Genomic DNA, 19,724 nt, shown 5'->3' on the forward strand with positions numbered 1-19,724 from the left:
CAAAACAGCAATGATAAACGTAACAAAAGGCGAACTCCGGTGGTGCTGGTGTGCCTAGGCATTCATTATGATACTGTCTGAACTTGAAGAGATATTTCTATGCTTGTAATTAGCTTTCTTATCACTTATTCCCTACATAATTAACACGACAGTGGCGTTACATGGATTCAGTCAGACGAGGAGCTTGTCAGTTAATTTCTTTGTTATAAATGAATCTCAGCTCAACTTGTTTTTATTTTCAATTTATTGCACTGTGGCCGACATTACTTTCTTCAGGAGCCCACAGCGTTCTTTTGAATAAACAAAGAACCCTACAGACAGTAAAGGCACAAAATAAATGTGTGGTTACGCAAACACACAGCAGTAGCTGTTCAGTCTTAGCAACGTATAAATATCTCAATTGATTAAGGGCCCAGTGTCATACAAGGATATAGCCTTGGGGTGGAACAATCAAGGACTAGATCTGGTTATTAGTTTAAGTTACATAAATGAGATGATTAAAACTGACAGAAAGTCGCCACTTCGGTGACAAGTTTCCTCAAAGATCAGTTAATTGGGAGAGTTGTGTCTCTATCTTGACACCTCTTGGCACCAAAATGTCAAGCCCATTGAAGCCTTGAGAAGAAATCTGCTCTTGCAAATGTGACACCACCTCTTTCCTTCAGTTAGATGCAAAAGTGCGTTGTGGGACTAGAGGAGACCCCCGGCAAGGAGACAGGCTTAGGTTCTCATTTATCAATCCCAGCCTGCCCAGGCCTGGGAGCTCCTAGCCCATGAGTTTACTGTCTGTGAAACATTCGAAGGCCTAAGAATATATCTAGGTAGCTTAAAAAAAAAAAATCCCTTATAGGTTCAGTGACAAGCTTTCATTTTGGGTAGGCGTTTAAGTTGCCTAGAGGTTTTGGGGACATCCCACCACACACCAGCTTGCATTCCTTGGTACCTAAATATCTCAGGGAATCTGTTCCCATGAGCTCAGTGAGTGCTTGCCGGGTAGCCAAGAGGGATATGGAGAATAGGGAACTGCTGAGCCAGGGAGAAATTCAAAATACTCCATGTCCGAGAGCCAACACAGCTGCTGGAACCATACGGTGCGGCTCGGCTTAAGATCACTGTGTTATGATATCATGCGAAGGAGTTTTTTTCTTCTCTTTGTGCACTTGGCTGATGGTGGGGAGAGAAACAAGAGGGAACTGAGAACTCATGTTGTACAAATGCCTGATTAAGAAAATAAAAAAGGCAGAGATGGAGCAGCGAGAGTGGGGAGGAAGATAGAGACTTACTGGGTCTTTCTTGTTTTAGAGGAACTGTCTGTTTTTTGCCATTTTTTTTTTAACTGGCCTTTTGAGGAAGAAAAACTGTGGGCCTAATCCTGGCTCTAAACAATCTTCTCATTGAGGCTCTCATAGAAGTAGAATAAATCCCTTGCTATAAAAAGATTTGGGTGTTTTCTCTATTGACAGTGGTAAATAAATATACAAATGGTTCCCTTGCTTAGGCATGGCTATTGCACCAGATTAACCTCAGGAAACTGTTTGCCAATTGAAAGGGCAAGGTAATTTCCTGACACATTGTTAATACATTAAATTAAAAAATATTTTTAGGAAAAGCATATGCTACATTGTGATGCACAATTATACATTATGATAAGAATGTTTTTTTTCCATTTAAAGTAAGGTAGACAAAAACCACAAGCCCACAAAAGAAGAAAAAAAAGCTTCAGTACACATTTACTGAATAATAAATCTGTCAGTGAGCTCCTTATTTGTAATTAGTGTAATTAGTGGAATTATTCTAGCTAAGACCATATCAATTACAAAGTTTAAAATGCAATTTTATACTCCCATAATTTAAAATAATTTCTTCTACTCATATTTATTTCACCCATAAATCTCAATGGATTATTGTTAAGGTGTTCTAGGTGTCAAAAACCTGAGTGATACTATTGTCTGTTTTATCATGTATTTTATTTTGTAAGCAAATATAAGGTCTCAGTAGTTTGAGTTTATGGTGTCTACCCTGTGGTAAAATTAATTGTAGCATAGGTACCGAGAAAAGTAATCACACTGTTTTGATGCTGATATGTGAAACTCTTACCCAAATCCTCAGTACTTAGCTGTAAAGTAATTTTGCAGGAATCATCATTCCCCGAACAGGTAATAGGGACAGTACTCAGAATGGTCAGAACATGCTCTTTGCCATCCTCTGCAATTTGTAATGATTCTGGTAAAAACTGAAAATAAGAAAATCACTTTTAGATCATTTTGACAAATTAATAAGGTAGTGCTGAAGTTTATGAAAATTTGAGTTCTTCTAAGCAATTATGAATCATAAAGTCACTTGTAAAATATTAATCACCTTAAATTTTCGAAAGGTAAAATTACTAATAAACTATCTTAACAGAAAAGAAGAAAATGAAGAAAATGTTTGCAGCTGCCATGTGTTTGCTTCCTATTTGCCAGTCTAAAAACCTGCTTTTATAAAACCTGAAAATAGTGTGATACTATAGAATATATATATTCATGTTTAATATCTCTGGCTGAAATGAGCTTTCATTTCAATGCACTAAGGCACTAGCAATATTTATGGCCTGCAGTGTGGCGCTGCCTCAGTTATGAACATGGACACTATATTGGTATCTGCTGCAGGTGCAAAGTAACTAAGTGCTGTTTTCACCCGATTCCTCTTCCCTGCTATGGCAGGAAGAAGAATTTCTCCATACATAATACATCACAGCTTGGGCCCTGGGGAAAGGAGATGGGTTCTGCCATTTCTGCCTATACCTTCTTCTAGGGCAAGGGCAGAAACAACGTTTGAGTCTAGTCAGAAACCGGAATTTTCATTCCTTGTAATTGCTTGGAAACAATTCTGACATTAAAAACAACAACAACGAATTGAACTTATTCTTCAAATGTCATACAGAAAAGGCTTCTAGATTTTTTAAACATCATTCTTCTGGGTATGAAGCTCAGATATTCAGAAGATCTCAAATTTTCCAGGGTTGTCAGCCTGACAGTGGAATTCCTCAGTAGTGCTTTGCTCATAGTGTGGGCTTACCCTCAGAAATTTGATTTTTTTTTTAATGTCTAACCACAAGAAGTTGTTTGATAAAAAATCATTTCTCTCTACACTTTCTTCTGGTCTCATTACAATAAAATTCCGCACCCTTGCTGGTGTGGCTTCCCACCATATATAACCACAAGAATATTTTGGGGCATATTTATCAGAAGATGTAATTTTGCACGTTCTTTATGGTGCATTAGTGTCAATACCTGCACATTCTGCTGATGAGCGCTTCCAACAGTTTTACAAACACATTGAAAGCCATATAATATATTGAGACATTTTCTCAAAGTGAACAAAGACACAGCTTTGGTTATGATTATCAAGACCTATGCTTCCGTGTATTATCTTTCAGAGCAGGTCAGATAATATATAATTTTTATCTGGGGATACGCTACAGAAGTTCAGTGAATCATGGCCATCAGCATTACCTTAATCCCTGCATAGAATCCGCTGCTTTCTTCAGGTAATGACTGCTGATCAGGAGCGTCCTTCATAAAAGCGGTGACAGTGCAAAAGACCTGTAATAAATAAACATGTATTTTATAGCTCTTCTTGAAAAGAATGGCATAGTTATGTAACTATTCGTTGCTGAGGTCTTTCTTTATTGCTGGAACAGAGTTTTTGGAGGTCTAGGCTTTAAAAAATGTTTATGTATAAACCTTGAGATTTGAAGGAATTTTGGTTGCATTAAATAAGGAAAAGAACACGCATTTGCCTCAACAGCTAATAACAGTGAATGCTTACAGTGCATTTTCTTCTGCAGCTCCTTCTAGGGGTTAGTAATATTATCTCCATATTAATTAGGGACAATTACACTATTCATAGGTGTTACTGTGCAGATTATGACATTAGCCTTTAGAATGTCAGTCTGTGCCCTGAATCAAATATCTTTTTTTCTGTACCATGATTTTGAACTGTCCTTTGTTTAGATTAGTGTGACAGCCACCGAGTCTTGGAAACATTGTCAGTAACATGCAAAGCACCTGTTTTTCTTTTTTCATAGTGCGTTATAAAAGTATGCCTAGATGAGACAAATGTGCCTACAGGGTTCATATTATAAAAGCAAAAAACAACAAAAATATGCCTTAAAACAAAAGCCACCAAACACGATGTACCAGGCCAATTATGCTTTATTCTTAGCACAGTCATGCAACCTTTATCTCTACTGAGCCCGCACACCATCTGCCATCCCAGTGTTTCATTGGTTTCAGAAAACGCAAACAGCTAACATTGTTTATAGGATCATAGGATTAAACTACAGAATTTTTTCTTAAAGCAAACTGCAATCAGCTCTGAAATGGCAGTTCTAAAATTTTTTGGCCTCTTCTCATAAATGGAATAACAGATTGTGACATACTAAAATCAATTCTAAATAATCAGATGGCATATTTATAGCTACTGCCTTTTTTAAGCCTCAAGTAACCCATGAGGGGAAATCAGACCAATGTAATTTATTTTCTGTTTTGGTTTTGGACAGATTTTTCAGCACCACCTGTGGGCTCGACGTGTTTTTCAGAGGTCAGTGTTCATGGAGAAACCTAAATGCCACTAAAGCAAAAAGTGTTGATTCAATTGGACCCTTTGGCTCCATCCACAGTTCTTTTAGAAGCACCCTAAAAATGAGGGTGAAGCCAAAACCTTTTGTCATCCGTCCATTACAAGGCAGCCCGTGGTTGGCCTCCATGGTCACCCCAACCCTTCCAGCCTTTTCCTGGGGAGCAAGTGGGCAGACTGAAGGGTCCTGGTGCCCTTCGAGGATACCCAGGACATCTGGGTATCCTTCACCTGCCTGCAGGTCAGGCTGTAATGCATGACAGTGGTTGGAGGTCACTCTCAGAAGGCTACTTTTCCCTAGGCTTCTCCTGGGACCTCCTGTCTAGACATGGCCCTTGTGACCAGCAATAACCAAACAGACTTGAAAAAATTAAAAATATTTGCAGCATTATAGGGTCATATGGATGCGAGTGATTTTTTTAAAGTCACATTTGGCCTAGTGAAAATAGTGTTATTTATCATATTATTGACATGGAGTCATGTACATCTTGCCATGTTCACTGGATGGAGAGAGGACATAGGCCTTAGAGAACCACTGTAGAGGGCAAATTCGTCAAAGACTCCATAGTCAGAAAATATCCCCTTGAGGGAGAACAACTCATGTTCCCCTAAAGGTAATAAGACCCTATCATGATTAGATTTTTCTTATTCCCAAGTATTCCTCGTACAAGCTCATGTTCAACTTACAAGGCGGAACATGAATATTGCCCTTCTTACTGCCATTTCCATTACAGCAGCTAAGGAGAGAATCTGCAAAATCATGATCTGACAAGTCAGTGACAACACAGAAAGAGAGAGTTTGGATGATATATATTCCCCCTAGTGAAAAAAAATGATTCCATTACAGAACTCAGTGAGCAAACGCAATGCATCTGCATTGCAGATACTATATTTACACTTGTTGGGTTGTTTGCACTTTTTGCTTCAGCGCTTTTTACCAAAAATATTCACTTGGAGACTTCCATTTGAGCACACCACTTGCAAAATTCCTGCTGGGGAGGGAGGTATAATTAGTGCTGGCAGGATCGCTCACTGGGGTGCAGAAAGCTGAGTGGAGGGGGAGGCTCCAGCAGAGGAATCTTGGAGTCATCTTCAGTAAAATGACGCCTTGGAAAATGTCAGAAACCCAACCTCGTTCCCTGTTTGCAATGTGTTCTCACTCATTGTAGAACACAGCTATAGTATCATAGAAAATTAACCCATAACAATATTCTGAAGTTATTACCAGACTCTATGTCCTGTCCATTTTAGTTTCAGCATATATGGGGTTTAGTACAGAATTTGCAAATCAGAAATGTATGGGCAACAGTCATGAGTTGCATTTTATTTCTTTCCTGATGTATTTCACATCATTCCCTTTCTTGTAGTGTCTTTACCTAGCTAGGTGCACACTTCACAACCAGCAGATGCGCTCATTGGCTACTGAGGTTGATGGTTTGTCACGTAATTATGGTGATAGTCACTCTAAGAAGTTTTTTGCCTTCAGCCAAATACTAGCTCTTTTTCTCCAGTTCAGTAATCAACTTTTGCTTTCTCTCCTCTTCCTTCCCTACTGATGGATGTATCTCTTTTTAAAAGCAAAGACATAAAAGCAGCATTACTGTTGGCAGTATAAGGATGGCCATGAAGGCCATGTTTTTTCACAAACTCATCAAATATTTCCAAAATCAAATTACACTTTTTTATCATCCTTTTTAAAGGAAGAGAAATCTGTAAAGGTGCCTTCAGACACTGTGAATGAATTGCTTCCAATTGTGGTCTGCCTCCCTCACTTTGTGCGTTTGTAGTTATTTCTGTAGGGCAAAAAACTACTTACGGGCACAATGTGCTGATATAAAAAGGCCCTGGTATCTAAAAATTTCTACATTCCTGTGTTTCAGAGCAGATTTCTACCCTTAAGTGAACTTTACTCCCACTTTGCTGCAAAGCCTGTGAGCAGCATATTTAGCCAAAGCAGAATTCAGCCATTAATTTGGTGGTGATTGGGAAAGCTCTGGGAAATGACTGGGAGAATTTTTAAATGCTAAGACATTTAAATGCTAAGATGTCACAATCATCAGCAAATTTCCCCCTAACATCTTGCACATCAAAATGTCTATTTAGTGTTCTCAAAATCCAAAGCTCCCACAAATCATTTATTGAAAATCATTTTAAATGTAAAAACCTCCAGCTTTTTCCTTTTCCATGCTCCTAATTACTCCTGAAAGCAGCATAGTGGTCGTCAGTGGTAGTTTGAGGATGTGTTGAGGAAAAGGAGGCCAAGGGTAGAGACAAAGAAGCTCAAAGAAAGTTGCATTCACGTTTGTAATCATCTTCAAAGGCAGAGCGCACAGGGCGTCCATCATCGCCGCCGCGGTGCTGTCCGAGTTCCCATCGTCGTTGCCTGTCAGCGCACGCTCCGGATGGTGGAGATGTGGCTACCTGCCAGGGACCATCTCCCAAAGACCTTGGGCATGTTTTCAGATGTATCTCTGTGTCTGCACTTTAAGGCTTTCTTTCAGAAGTCCTTCTGCAAATTTAGGGTCTCAGGAATGTCCTGCGGGCCGCCAGGCTATCTTGGGAAGGGTGACACATTTATTTATGGCAAGCCTCTCCTGGCAGAACTGGCTACAGGTCACCCATCTCTGTGGCAGGAGCTTGAGTGTTGCTGTAGTGACAGTGGTTTAAAATTAAAGTAATTGCTTCTACTGATAATAGTCTTTCAAAGCTTGAATACAGTTACGTCCAAGTAAGACTTCAAGGTCTGGATTTCAATGTGGAGGGAGGCCTTCCATCCTGTCTGAGCGGTGTGGGAGCTCAGGGACACCGCTCTGGTCAGTGCTGGGCAGCTGCTACACGCTGCCAGCGTCACATCAGACACCTCTTCAGGGTGCCCCCCTTGCAGCTACAGCCGCAGCTTTCAAAGGGAGGCAAAAGATTTCCCAGGACAAGGACTGCTCCGTCATGCTCCTGGTGTTGGCGTGAAGGGTTTGGTTGGGATCAGCTGTGCCAGGTGAAGGAGTGGCATGTGCTGGAGATGAAGGCTTCCCACCTGCAGGTGCCTGCTCTACTAAAGGCTAATCTAGGCAGCACTCTGTTTCTGCCAGGATGCTCCCTTTTTCTGCTGCTGGATGTTTTGGAAAGGACTTTCAAGCTCAACTGTAACCTTCAAATTAGTAGTCTTTTGTGTTCCTCATGCTGACTATGTCAACTCCAGTGCCTGGGATGAGGTTAGTATTTAAGCAAGGGGAAATATCCTTTCTTTGAGAGTGGACATGAGCTGTTCTCCCTCATATATCGAGGTGCTAATTTGCAGTGTCCTTTGCTGGAGCATAGTTTTCAGGCATTGCAGAATGTCATGCGAGATGGCCACTTCTAGCATGCAGCGTGGAAAGGCCACTTTTACTCAAACATTTTTATTCCACAGTGTGCATCACAGTTTATGTATGGTGACAATTGCTTCTTGCCGTATGAACTTTCAGATTGCTGTGCTGAGCAAAATCTGCAGTTTGCTTCTAAACACCTTTCTCTCTTAGCATAACTCATTACTCACACTGTGCCACTATAATTTATAGATGGCTGTGCCTCCAGGAATGGAATGACCTCTGTCCGTATCATATAAATAAGGCTGAGGAATGCTAGGATTTTCATATCAGATGGAACAGGCTTCTTTCGGTGTCTATATAGAAACAGCAGCATGTTATAGATTTATTTAAGATTGCAATAGTTTCACGAACATTATGCTGCCAACATCACTGTCTGAAATAACAACATTGGAGCTCAGAGATGGGTGAGATAAGCACACATGACTGCTATTAAAAAATAACTGGCTGTTTAGACTAAAGAGAAGTCAATACAGGTTCAGAAATGCTGGACAGTAAATCCCAATTCCTCTTTAAAGTTATTATATAGCTTGACTACATATTAAAAATATTGATGGTTAGTCTATTGTGTGACTAACCTATTACCTGGAGACTTTCTGATGGATAAAATATAGTGTAGCTATCAATCACCTAAAGAATGATTAAAAATAATCTTTTCTCGTGGCTGTACTTCTTTCATGTCAGGAGACAACCAGAAAAGGTGCTAGTTCCAGCCGAGGCTTATAAATAATACAATTCCTAGAATTCATCTATGGGCACTGGAGCTCAAACCAGACTGGGCACAGGTGGGTGAAATGTGGGTTGAACAGAAGAAAGCAGTTTTTTTGTGATGCTGTGAGTTGTGCAGCCTGCAGGATTCGTTCTGCTTGGTGATGGCCCTCGAATGGGAATCTCTCCTTGGTGGCATCACCTTTGCCTTGCAGTAGCCACATTATCACTTGCACCAAGTGAAAGGAGAATCTGTCCCTTTGTAACTGTTATTAGAAAGCCATAGTGGAAGAGCAAACACAGTCCAATGCTTTTCTGATCTTTAGTGTGTAAAAACTAAATTCCCAGTTAGAACTGAGGCTTCATTACTTGGTTTTCACCAGTGACAATTTATGGGTAATTATAATTAGCCAAATAGGCCATGAAGACCTTCAAAAAAATTTAGCAAGGAAGAGAACATTTTAGTGTCACTAAACCTGTTAAATTAAACATGAGGGTTTCAGCAGAGGACAAAGAAGGGCTTACTGAAAACTTAATGTAATGAAAAAGATCCTATAAAAATTTGGTGATGTTACTAGTTAACAAAACTACATTTTTTTTTCTGTATCCCTCAGGATTGCTAAAACTAGATTTGACTGGATTTGTGTTACTAAATTTGTAACACAAACTTGCCTTGAAACCTGGCAGAATTGTCCACCTCATATTAGTGGGAAGGCAGCATTAGTCAGATTGCAAATTCAGATTGCATAGTTTTTTTTTTTTTTCTCATTTCTTCTCATAATTACCTAGACTGTGTTATGGTTACAAATGACTCACCTTTACAAGAACTGGAAAAAAACTATTCATATTTCTTAAATATCTCAAAAAAAGAGCTGCAAAACACCACAACTATTTCCAACCTACTTTTAATACAAGGCTATTATCCTTGTTTGTTTTTTCAGTTCTGTGTAGCATCACTAATGGCTCTCTGCCTACAAAAGTTATGAAGCTAATCTAACTTTAAACGTCTTGTTTCTGTACCGTGAAAGGCCATGAATTCATATACAAGTCATTTTTTTCACATGTCATATTGGCTTCTGTTTTGTAGTTGTTGTTGAAACTAGATCTGTGTTGCTATGTAAGCCATCAAATATACTTCTTAAAGATTGTTTTGTAATGAACTCTATCTTTCAGTATACTATTGAACCAAGAATTTGGAATCAGAGAGGCAGAACACCATGAAAAAGACCATAAAATAAGCCTCCCTCTACTTTAAAATGTGCTATCTTTCTTTTCTGTGAGAAGATGTTATTGTGTCTCAGGTCCATGAGTATAAAAATTACAGAGTGCGGATCGCAGAGTATGCCTGTACTGCAGATTCTCACTGCTGCAAGGCACAAAAAAAAAAACACTAAGCAAAAATTGGATCAGGTACATGTACCTGCTACTTGTGCCAACTTTATGGCGTTCGAGCAGTAACGTGCGTGTAGTTGTTCAGGTTGTTTTGGAATAATAGCAAAGCAGAAAGCTTCCATGAACTCCGTGCTATTCAAAGAAACATTACAGGTTCTGAACCGGGTATATATGACTGTGTAATCCTGTATATAACCCTGATTCCATCTTTTTTTTTTCTGTGCTAGGTGTTAAAATAATGGATGAGACACTAACAGAAAACAACTATGATTTTAGAAAAGTTTGACTGAACATTTGATTTGTTTTCCTCTCTCTTTTGCTGAGAGCAGGGTATCCTTACCGTGTCTCCCAGCCTGAGATGAACACCGTCCATCTCCAGGTAGGAGAAGGGCTGCTCAGTGGTGTCCCGGCGGATCTCCTCTTTTGTGCCCGTGTCGGACAGACGTGACCAGAGCACCTCGTAGTGCAGCGGCTGGCGTGAGGATGGGCGCTCGTAAACACATTTCAGGTGGGCACGGTTTTCCACAAGCTTGGGAGTTATCACGGGTTGCAAAGCCAGGCTCATGAGCTTCTCTGGAAAGGAAGACAAAATTATTGTGCAAAACATTACGTTAGTAATGCAATTATTCATTCAACAACAGGGTGATTTGAATTCAACTGGACATGAGAGAAACACTCTTTTATATTCTTGTGATTTGATTATTAACTCTATAAAAAAAGCAAACCTCTTTCATGTAAAGCACACAAATGGCTAAAAGTGTAATGACTGTTCATTGATGTTATAATAGTTGACCTGAGATTTTTTAATTTGTAGTTAGAGTAATATTAATGAAATCAAGCATACACTTTAATAGAAATTAATTATTTTGGCAAAGGCATTTAGCTTTGGATTTCCCAGAAGCACAGGCCTTTGATCTGCATTTTGCAATAAATACAGGAGAGAGATGAGTGATAATTACATTACAGAGGTAAACTGGCTCTCAAAGAGCAGCCAGCTCATATCACCATGTGGGGCAGACTCTTTCCAGGCTGTTCTGAGATGCACCTTGAATGAGCCAGTTCACTCTATTTTCTCTCTGCCCAGAATAATTCCACTGCTCTGAAAATACAGTCTGCTTTATATATGCTTCAACAAGTTATGAAGTCTGAAACTTTTCTTCCTCTAAAGCTTACTTAAAAGTAGAAGCAAAACAATGTATAATACTGTAGGGCAATGTTCTTTCATGCCTCGAGACAGGGACTCAAATGGAAAAAGAAGCAGGTTCAGATAGTTTGAAAGGATAAATCAAGAAACTTTTGCAGGATTGTAGAGAATATTATGGAAACTTAAGAGAATAAGATATGAGACTGTTAGAGCAGAATGGAGAATAGATGTGTTAACATCTGTCTAGGGCAAATAAGAAGAGCTAAGGAGAAGAAACAATTTACTTAAAATATGAATAAGTGCTAGCTGTTTATAGACTTTTTTTTATATGTACTTCTAAGAGAAGCTGCCTCAAACTATTCCTCGGACTATGACTTTCTGAACAGATTTATACCAGAAGAACAAAGTTAGGCAATCAGAGCATGGGAGCCTATAAGCAAAATTGTAGGTGCATGCTGCACTTTTCTCAGCTATAGCCTTTCTGCCAAACTGTGAAGCTTTAAATTCTTTTCACTTGAACCTGGGAAGTGCAGAATGGTGCCGGTGTTCCCGAGCTCCGGGTAATGGGGCTGTGGGGAGCTCTCCGGCAAGAAGCTGTGACACTGCCAGCTGGACCGGGCTCCTCGCTGTGCAGATTTAGCAGCGCGAATTCACAACCCCCCCATAAGAAACTCCAGCTTTTAGTGGTTTCTGTCCAATGCATGATACTGCAAAGACGTCCTGAAATCATCAAAGACTCAGGGGAGCTGATCACTGAAATGCATTAAAAATGGAGAAAGCATCAATGGCTATGTTAAGAAAAAAAAAAAAAAAGAAAAAGAAAAGGTGAGAGAGGGCAGAAATTCATTGGTTTGGCATAGCTGGGAAGAGGATAAATTTTATTCTGTCTAAAATGCAGGCAGATTTAAGTCTCAAGTGCTATTATGCAAAGTTACTAAATAAATACTGATCAAGAGGCTTAATAAGCAATTTGATGACCTGAAGCAATTAAATAAGCCTGAGTGCTTAAGCACTATGACAGAAAGGACAAAAGTAATCACCTAAAAAGTAGAGATAAAAAATCCTCCTAAGAAGGGTAGAAGGAAGCTTTTAATTGAACATGCTGAACTTAAGCAATGTTCCCCCCTCCCCCCCAAAAAAAGAAAGAAATTATAGAAAGGTTTCATTTATTTTGAGTTATATATTTATTTGGAATAGTGAATTATTCTTTCTTTCTTCAAGTCTATTTTCCTTCTCTCTCTTCTCTTGCACATGGGAACGTTAAAATATTGATAAAGATAAGAAATCAGACCCCTCTCACTTTAAAAACTTTTTCTAAGTTTGAATTTTGCCTGATTGAAAGGTGGTAACCCTAGTTTCTCAGTGTGGCTTGCCTCTGTCCAAAATTGCTGAAAGGAAGGTATAAAGGTAATTTTTTCCCTTTGAGAAAGAACTGTCTTTTCTGGCTAAATCTATATGCACCTGAACATGCTCCTAAGTTCAGAGGGTTTAACTGAGTGAGCAATTGCTTTCTGCTCTTCCTTTGTTTCCTAGCTACGGCAGAGAGGTTAGAGCTCTTGTATTAGGCTGAAAATTATTTCTGACTAGAGTAATTATATAAATGTCATGAAAAAGATGTTATCAGTTTTTTTTTTTTTTCCTTCCAGAGTTTCAGAATTATCTTTTTCTTTGTGGGGGGGAAGATGGTGATTATTTAAGATAAGAGCAAGCCTTAGCTCCTGTATCCTTGACACAGGACGTGGTAAAATGGAGCTGCTCCCCAGCTGGGCAGCTTGGAGCCAAAGTGGAGAAGAGACAACAGCAAAGGTCATGTGTGAACGGTAAGCAAGCAGAGAGCGCTTCGGTAGCACACACCAAATTACGTTTTGCCCTGGCAATGATATATTTTCCTCAGGAATGCCTGCTGGTTTATTTTGGTGCTGGGGGCAGTGCTTGACTTGCAAGGTGGCTGCGCTGCGTGTTGTGGGCCCTTCGCGCTCCCAGCGAGGGAGGTGGAGGTGGGCTCGTTGGTACCGCGTTGGGTGCCCTCACCTTGGGCGCAGTAGCCCATGCAGCCGTGGGTGGGCGGCAGGCGGTAGACGAGGAAGGCGCCGCAGTTGCGCACGGCCACGGGGATGCGGAACGCGCAGCAGTCCTGGGCGCCGCCGAGGAGGAGGCGCCACGTGGCGCAGGCCGTGAGCTCCTTGCGTTGTCCAGCGGCCGGCAGCGCTTCCGAGCCCAGCGAGAGCCACACCGGGGCCTGTGTCCCGCACTTGTTCATCTGGGGACACACACAGAGGGGACAGTTTACAGCAAGTATGCCACGGCTCCACGGGGAACCATTGCTACAAAGCAAGGCTATGAGGGTGGTGAAGATGGAGGGTGGGCGAAGGAGCCATGTAGACAATCATAAATACCTATTTTATGAGGAAAGACTAAGAGAGCTGGGCCTGTTTAGCCTCACGAAGATTGAGAGAGGATCTTATCAACATGTACAAATACCTGAGAGGAGGATATAGAGAGGATGGGGCCAAACTCTTCTCAATGGTAGCCAGCAACAGGACAAGGGATAATGGGTATAAACTGAAACATGGGGAGTTTCATCTCCACATGAGGAAGAACTTCTTTCCTGTGGGGGTGCCGGAGCCCTGGAACAGGCTGCCCAGAGAGGCTGTGGAGTCTCCTTCTCTGGAGATCTTCAAAACCTGCCTGGATGCCACCCTGTGCCCCATGCTCTGGGTGTCCCTGCTGGAGCAGGGGGGTTGGAGCAGATGATCTCTAGAGGTCCCTTCCAACCTCAAACATTCTGTGGTTCTGTGAACCCACTGAACAGCACATCCCCAAAGCCGGCCACACATCAGAAAATGTTGTTCCTAAAATGGCTTTAGCGAGTGCATTTTGGGTCACAGTTGGGAAAGGCTGAGCTGTATTTATGTTTCCAAATTTAGAGATAGCTGGTCAAAGATCTCAGATCTGAATTGCTCTCTGTAGGTGCCTGGCTCTCTCCACTGACTGTGCGGACATGATTATCCAGAACTGCCTTCAATTTAAGTGCCTCAGCGAGGAGATCGGACATAGTCTCAGCCTCCTAAAATTAAATCCAAATTACTGACAATAACTGACTCACAGGGAATAAGTGTTTCTGTTTCTTTGCATTTCCTCAGACAGGGAGAGTGCACGGTGCCATTTCTAATAGTCCTGGGACACCCTTCCTCCAAAAGGGAACATGTGGCTATATGTCGTGTTTGGAAAACACCCTCACTCTTAGACATCTAAAAAGCACTGATTCTCAAGAGACATTGTTAAAATGGTCCAAAGTCTCGTTTTCCCACAGAAATGTGGCCTATACCTGTCCTCGTTGTGTCCATGTGCATCCCTGCTGTTGTAATGCAGGAGGCCACCGGGGAGGAATGGCTTGCCAGAGAGGAGGGAATGTGCATAGAAATGCTTTTACTAGGAATTTTAGATGAATTCATTTCCTGCTGCTCTTTAAAAGCCGTGTTTTATATGATTCTTGAAGAGATTTGTTCCATTTATTTATTTACTGCTGCAAGGGAGGTCAGTGCTTTGGAGCTGAACAAGGTGCAGATATGGGAAATTCATTCTATCCTGGGTACCTTCCGACTTAGAGTGAAATGTAATGTGAAATAACAATGTTTTCACAGCATGTTTATAAACATACAATAGTAATGACACCAAAGAGTGCACTGAGTATCTTCAAATAGGATATGGAGAAGAGGATGTGCCATTCATAGAAAGAAGAAACGGTTGAGAGAGAAGGATGGGTGACAAGAGCTCAGCAGTTTCTATTTCATATTCATTTTATGGTTTTGTTGAGGGCCACTACACATACAGTTAAAAACCTTTATGTTTTTTAATTTAGATATTTATATGCATGCCTCGCTGTCTCTGATCTCAGAAGAAATAACCTTCTAATGATTTTCTATAGAAGACCTTTTGCTGTTTGAGATGTGTTGAAGAATCGCTGCCTCCATTTGCTTGGGCAGGTACCGGCCTGCATGGCCACAACACGTCGGCATTGCATGAGGATGTGCAGGGCAGGCACTGCCTCCTCGGCTGCCTCCCTGACCTTGGGCAAACTGCTTAACCTTTCTGTGCGTGGCTTCCTTATCTATAAAATAGAGGTAAAGGAGGTGGCTGAGGTTGTAATAGTTCTTCCTTGCTTTTCAGCAGTGTTGAGAAGATAAATTCATTAATGAGACACTCAAATATCTACCATGCTACGAGCCATGTAGATAAATAGACAGATGCAAGTGCATTCTGGCTGTGATAAAAGATGAAATGGGATCCATATATAAAAGTGGTTTTGTATGCCATGTTAACACATAAAGGCAAAAAAAAAAAAAAAAAAAAAAAAACACGGAATAAGAAGACAGTGATTTTCTTCCTCTTTGTATTTATCTTCACTGTAAGTCTGCAAGCCATTTCAGTGCTTGAGAAAGTATGGATTAGTGCCACTGACGTAAGCCAACAGTTTTGTGTGCAAGCTTTATGATAAACCCTCGCTGTTGATCTGCAGCACCCTGGATTTGTTCTGGCAAATCTTGCATTGAAACCGCTTCAGCTAAATAGTTTGTTATGTAATGTGCACAAATTACAAGCAGTAATGAACCCTTTTGACTGACTGCACACTCTGCAAACTCCAGCCTGAGAAATCAGTCATTTTAACAAACTGCGATAAAATATTACACACTGTCCAAGGAAGAATTTTGGTGTGAATCAAGGAATTCCGTTTCCCTGGAAGCTTCATGATATACGTGCATTTATTTTCTGCTTCGAGCTGTATGCTGCCCATCTTAGGCAAGCTGCCCGTACTAACCAAAAGGATTTGCTGCATTAGGCCTCTGTGAATTGAAAAATAGACCTGGGAAGGGCAAATGTATATTCATGCACTCAGTCAGCAATACAGATAAGAACAGAAAGACACAAATGAGAAACAAAAATCTGGAAGAAGAATTTCAAAGAGCCAAAGTTTTTAGGTCCCAGCTGTGGAATAATTAGCGTTAAATTTTGCAGCAGTCATTTGAGAGAGTAACCAGAAAATTGAATACAGGGGTAGCAAATGATTGGCATTCAAGATATAGCATTTACCTGCAATAACTACAGTCATTGCTGCACTAAGAATAGCAAAAAGCTGTGGGAATCTCACACCATAATTCTGGAGCATTTCTAAACTGGAGAGCAAGAATTATATATCTGCCTCCACAGAAGAGAGAACTTTGCATCTCTCTCACAGGCAAGTATTTAGTCCTAGAAGGCAGCAGTGAGGGATGCGGGCTATGGATTTTTGAGGTTATCTATGCAAGCTACATAATTCAGACTACGTAGCAGCACCGCTGCTGTTGCATGGAAAATGCCAGTGTTTATTACTTGAAATAGAAGATACACAGCAGGAAGAAAACTAAGCTAGGATGTCCCTTGACGTTTGTTCAGTTATTTCTGAGTATACTGCTAGGCCAAATAAAAAATCTCTCCCTAAAAATCCTGTCCCCCTTTTTCAGGTTTAAGCAGAGTGCTAGACTGGAAGCTGCCACAGATTGATTAACACTGTGTACTAGATCACCTGCACTCGATGAGTGTGGTTGAAAGGTGTAGTTAGATTTGCAACTGTCCAGTTTAATTATAATTTACTGAAGTGAACTATATTGCTGTAAACACTAAATTTAGATTATACAGTTGCATCTGTCTTAGGTATTTTGCAGTGACATAGCTTACACAAAAGAAAACTTTTCTAACAGAAGAGGGATTTTGTAGGCTGTTGCTGGGCTGTTTTCAGTGCTCAGTATCCTTTCATTCTTTGTCCAATAATAATTAAGTGGTGTTTTTAATCTTCAAAGCATTTTATAAGCCTTACCTAATTAATCTTCCCAACACCTGTGTGTGGCAGGTAAGCATTCATTAAGTGTTTTTGAGTCATACTTAGGAGCTCACTAATCTCTTTAATAATTCAGTTCAGAAAACCTAAACGACAAAATTAAATTTGTTCCCCCATTGCCAATTACAATGGGACAAACCATTATTGTTTAATCCAATGATGTCTCCTTCTATTTCGTAGGGGGGGGGTTGGGCAATCAACTACTTTGATTGATTGAACACTCTAAGGTTCTTTATAATTGCGCAAAGAAATCAGGCTTGATTGTTCTTGTCACTTGGGTATTGCACTGAAATTATGCTGTTAAAAATAAGTAGCACCATATGTGAGAAACGCATTGTTTTAGTTTGATAGGAATGGAAGGCTTTTCGGTATATTGTCGGTTGGCAGTTGAAGCATTGTGATTTTGCATCTGTTATCCACTCAAAACTTTACTTTGCCTTAGTTTTTTGCATTTCTTTGTAGTAAGTTAAAGTAAATATGTTTTTTATTTATTTATTTTTTATTTCAGTCTAGGGCCGAACTCCACAGAAATCGGTTTACGTCAGGGATATCTGTAGCAGCAATTAAACTGGTGCCTGTCTTGGGTTTCTTTTAAGTATATGCTTCTGAACAATAGAGACTGTAATTGTAATTTCTATACGAGGTTTTTTGTATGTCTGAAAGACAAACAAGACAAGCAAAATCTCTTCATACCTACCATTATGATGTTAGAGTATTCACATATATAGGCAGAAACAGAATTGCAGATGAAAACGTGAAATAATATCTTGAAAGTGTCACTTGCTTTTAAGTTCATATAGAAATTGCAAATCCAAGTAGGATTGGATTCAGAGCAAAATAAAAAATTGAAATAAAATAAAAAATTAATAGTATGCCCCTGAGCTATTGTATTTTGAATCTAAGTAAAAAATTTTCTACAAGAGGTCAGGTAGATGAGGAAATTAAACTGAATGTGGAAAAAAATTAATCTTCTTCACCAGGGACTAACAGTATGAGGTGTTACACGCAGATTGGATGTGATACTCTTTAACATGGCCTTGTTTAATACACCAAAGAGCAGCCCTGTGCCAATGCAGGCTGAGGTGCTTTCTCCAGCACGGGAATGAGCCAATGAACAGAACATGAAGGAAAAGCACCATTTTGCCTTTAAAAACCCACAGCTTCCCTGAGCAACCGTGTGCTGAGCTGTGCTCCTTAAGCAGCTCTGATGAACCCACAGCGGTCTCCTGCTCCAGCAGGCCCCTCAGGAAACACAAGCCTGGGAGGAAAAAAAGAAAAAAAAAAAGGGAAAAAAATGAAAAGAAAAAAACCCAGCACTCCCCAACACAGAGCTCTGATGGAAACCCGGGGCTGTGAGGAGCTGCGTCCTCCAGAGAGCTTTAATCTCTTTGCTCATCCTCCCCAGCGGACACGCCAGCCTTGTCCTCTGTCTCCGTGTCTGTTATGGCCTGCTGTTCTTTTCTTTTACAGACTGTTCGCTCCTTTAAAGCCTGCTGTTCTTTTCTCTGGGAGCCTCCAGTGCGGCTCAGTTCACCTGTCTCCGCTTTTTGCAGAGATGAAGCATGGAAGGCAGGAGCTGGATGCGGGGATGCTGGTGCTAGCTGCAGCACTGACTTGATAGAACACGTTGGCATAAAAGCTTTTTGCCCGGCTCCCTTTCCAGGCCCTGTAGTTCCTGGTGGAGCCTGAGCTGCTTTCTGTATTTTACTTGATGATGTGGCTGCTGTCACAGCCTGGGCAGGACGGGCTTTTATCCCCCAGCCTGTCCTGGTTTCTTCAGAGCGCCCAGGACAGGAGGTACCAGTGTGTGGCACAGGTTTTTCACCCACACGTAAGAGAGGAGAAGGAAGAAACACAGTTCTGGTTGTGTCTGTAGCTGTAAGCCCTGCTTACACTGCGCAGAGGCTGTGACCGCGCGCGGCGCTTCTTTAATCCACACTGAGCTTTTATTCCACCAAGGTAGTGTAGACCTTCAACAGCATTAGCAGGGGGTGCTCCTTCAAAATCCTTTCCAGTATTCATTCCTTTCCTGGGGCTTGCCTGTATGCGTGTGTGTGTATGTGCTATGTTATTTTAATCCAGAAGCCTATTTTTCTAACCAATGTTTTATCTATATTGACTGTTCATTGTTAAATTTTTCCCTGTATTTTTAATAGATTTTCAGTTGAGCTTTAATTTTCATGGCACTTCTGTTCTTTCCCTGAAGGTCATTTTCCTGCTAGATCTGGCCATGTCTGTGCATTGTTTCTTGTTCTTATTGTAGTCCCTTAATCTTAGCAAAGGCTTCCCTATGCTTTCTTCCTTTAGTGATTTTTTCCCTTCCAAAGTGAATCTGGCAGTTCGTGCAGAACAAGCTATTGTTTGTGATGTGTAGGCAGCAGCCTTGCTACCTGGGGATACAGAATTTGCAAGTTTGTGTAGCTTTTCCGCCAGAATTTGCTCTTGGATGGGGACGTGGCTGTGGCCCAAGAGCGCATGCTCAGAATCCTGTAATTGCTCTGCTTCCTTAGGGAGCACAGAGGGAGAGAAGAAGAAGAAATAGAGGGAAGAAGGTCAAGATTATTCTTTACCCCCCACAGGGAAATTCAGCAGGCAATGCCTAAATTGGAAAGTTATTTCAATC

General features: G+C 40.8%; 1 protein-coding gene across 1 annotated transcript in view; it reads right to left on the bottom strand.

Annotated features, from left to right (window-relative positions):
* LOC104569999 (von Willebrand factor D and EGF domain-containing protein) overlaps window positions 1-19,724 on the bottom strand; it is a 160,654-nt gene that overhangs the window by 106,270 nt on the left and 34,660 nt on the right. Inside the window, exons 3-6 of the mRNA XM_088521813.1 lie at window positions 13,258-13,486; window positions 10,423-10,655; window positions 3,495-3,584; window positions 2,098-2,233 (exon numbers count right to left, since the gene is read on the bottom strand). Of these exons, the coding sequence (XP_088377939.1) occupies window positions 2,098-2,233; window positions 3,495-3,584; window positions 10,423-10,655; window positions 13,258-13,486 (688 nt within the window). The remainder of the gene's footprint in view (window positions 1-2,097; window positions 2,234-3,494; window positions 3,585-10,422; window positions 10,656-13,257; window positions 13,487-19,724) is intronic.

This window comes from Tinamus guttatus, unplaced genomic scaffold (assembly GCF_059628265.1).
Source record: "Tinamus guttatus ecotype Peru unplaced genomic scaffold, ASM5962826v1 Tinamus_guttatus_pri_ptg000133l, whole genome shotgun sequence".
NCBI classification, from domain to species: domain Eukaryota; kingdom Metazoa; phylum Chordata; class Aves; order Tinamiformes; family Tinamidae; genus Tinamus; species Tinamus guttatus.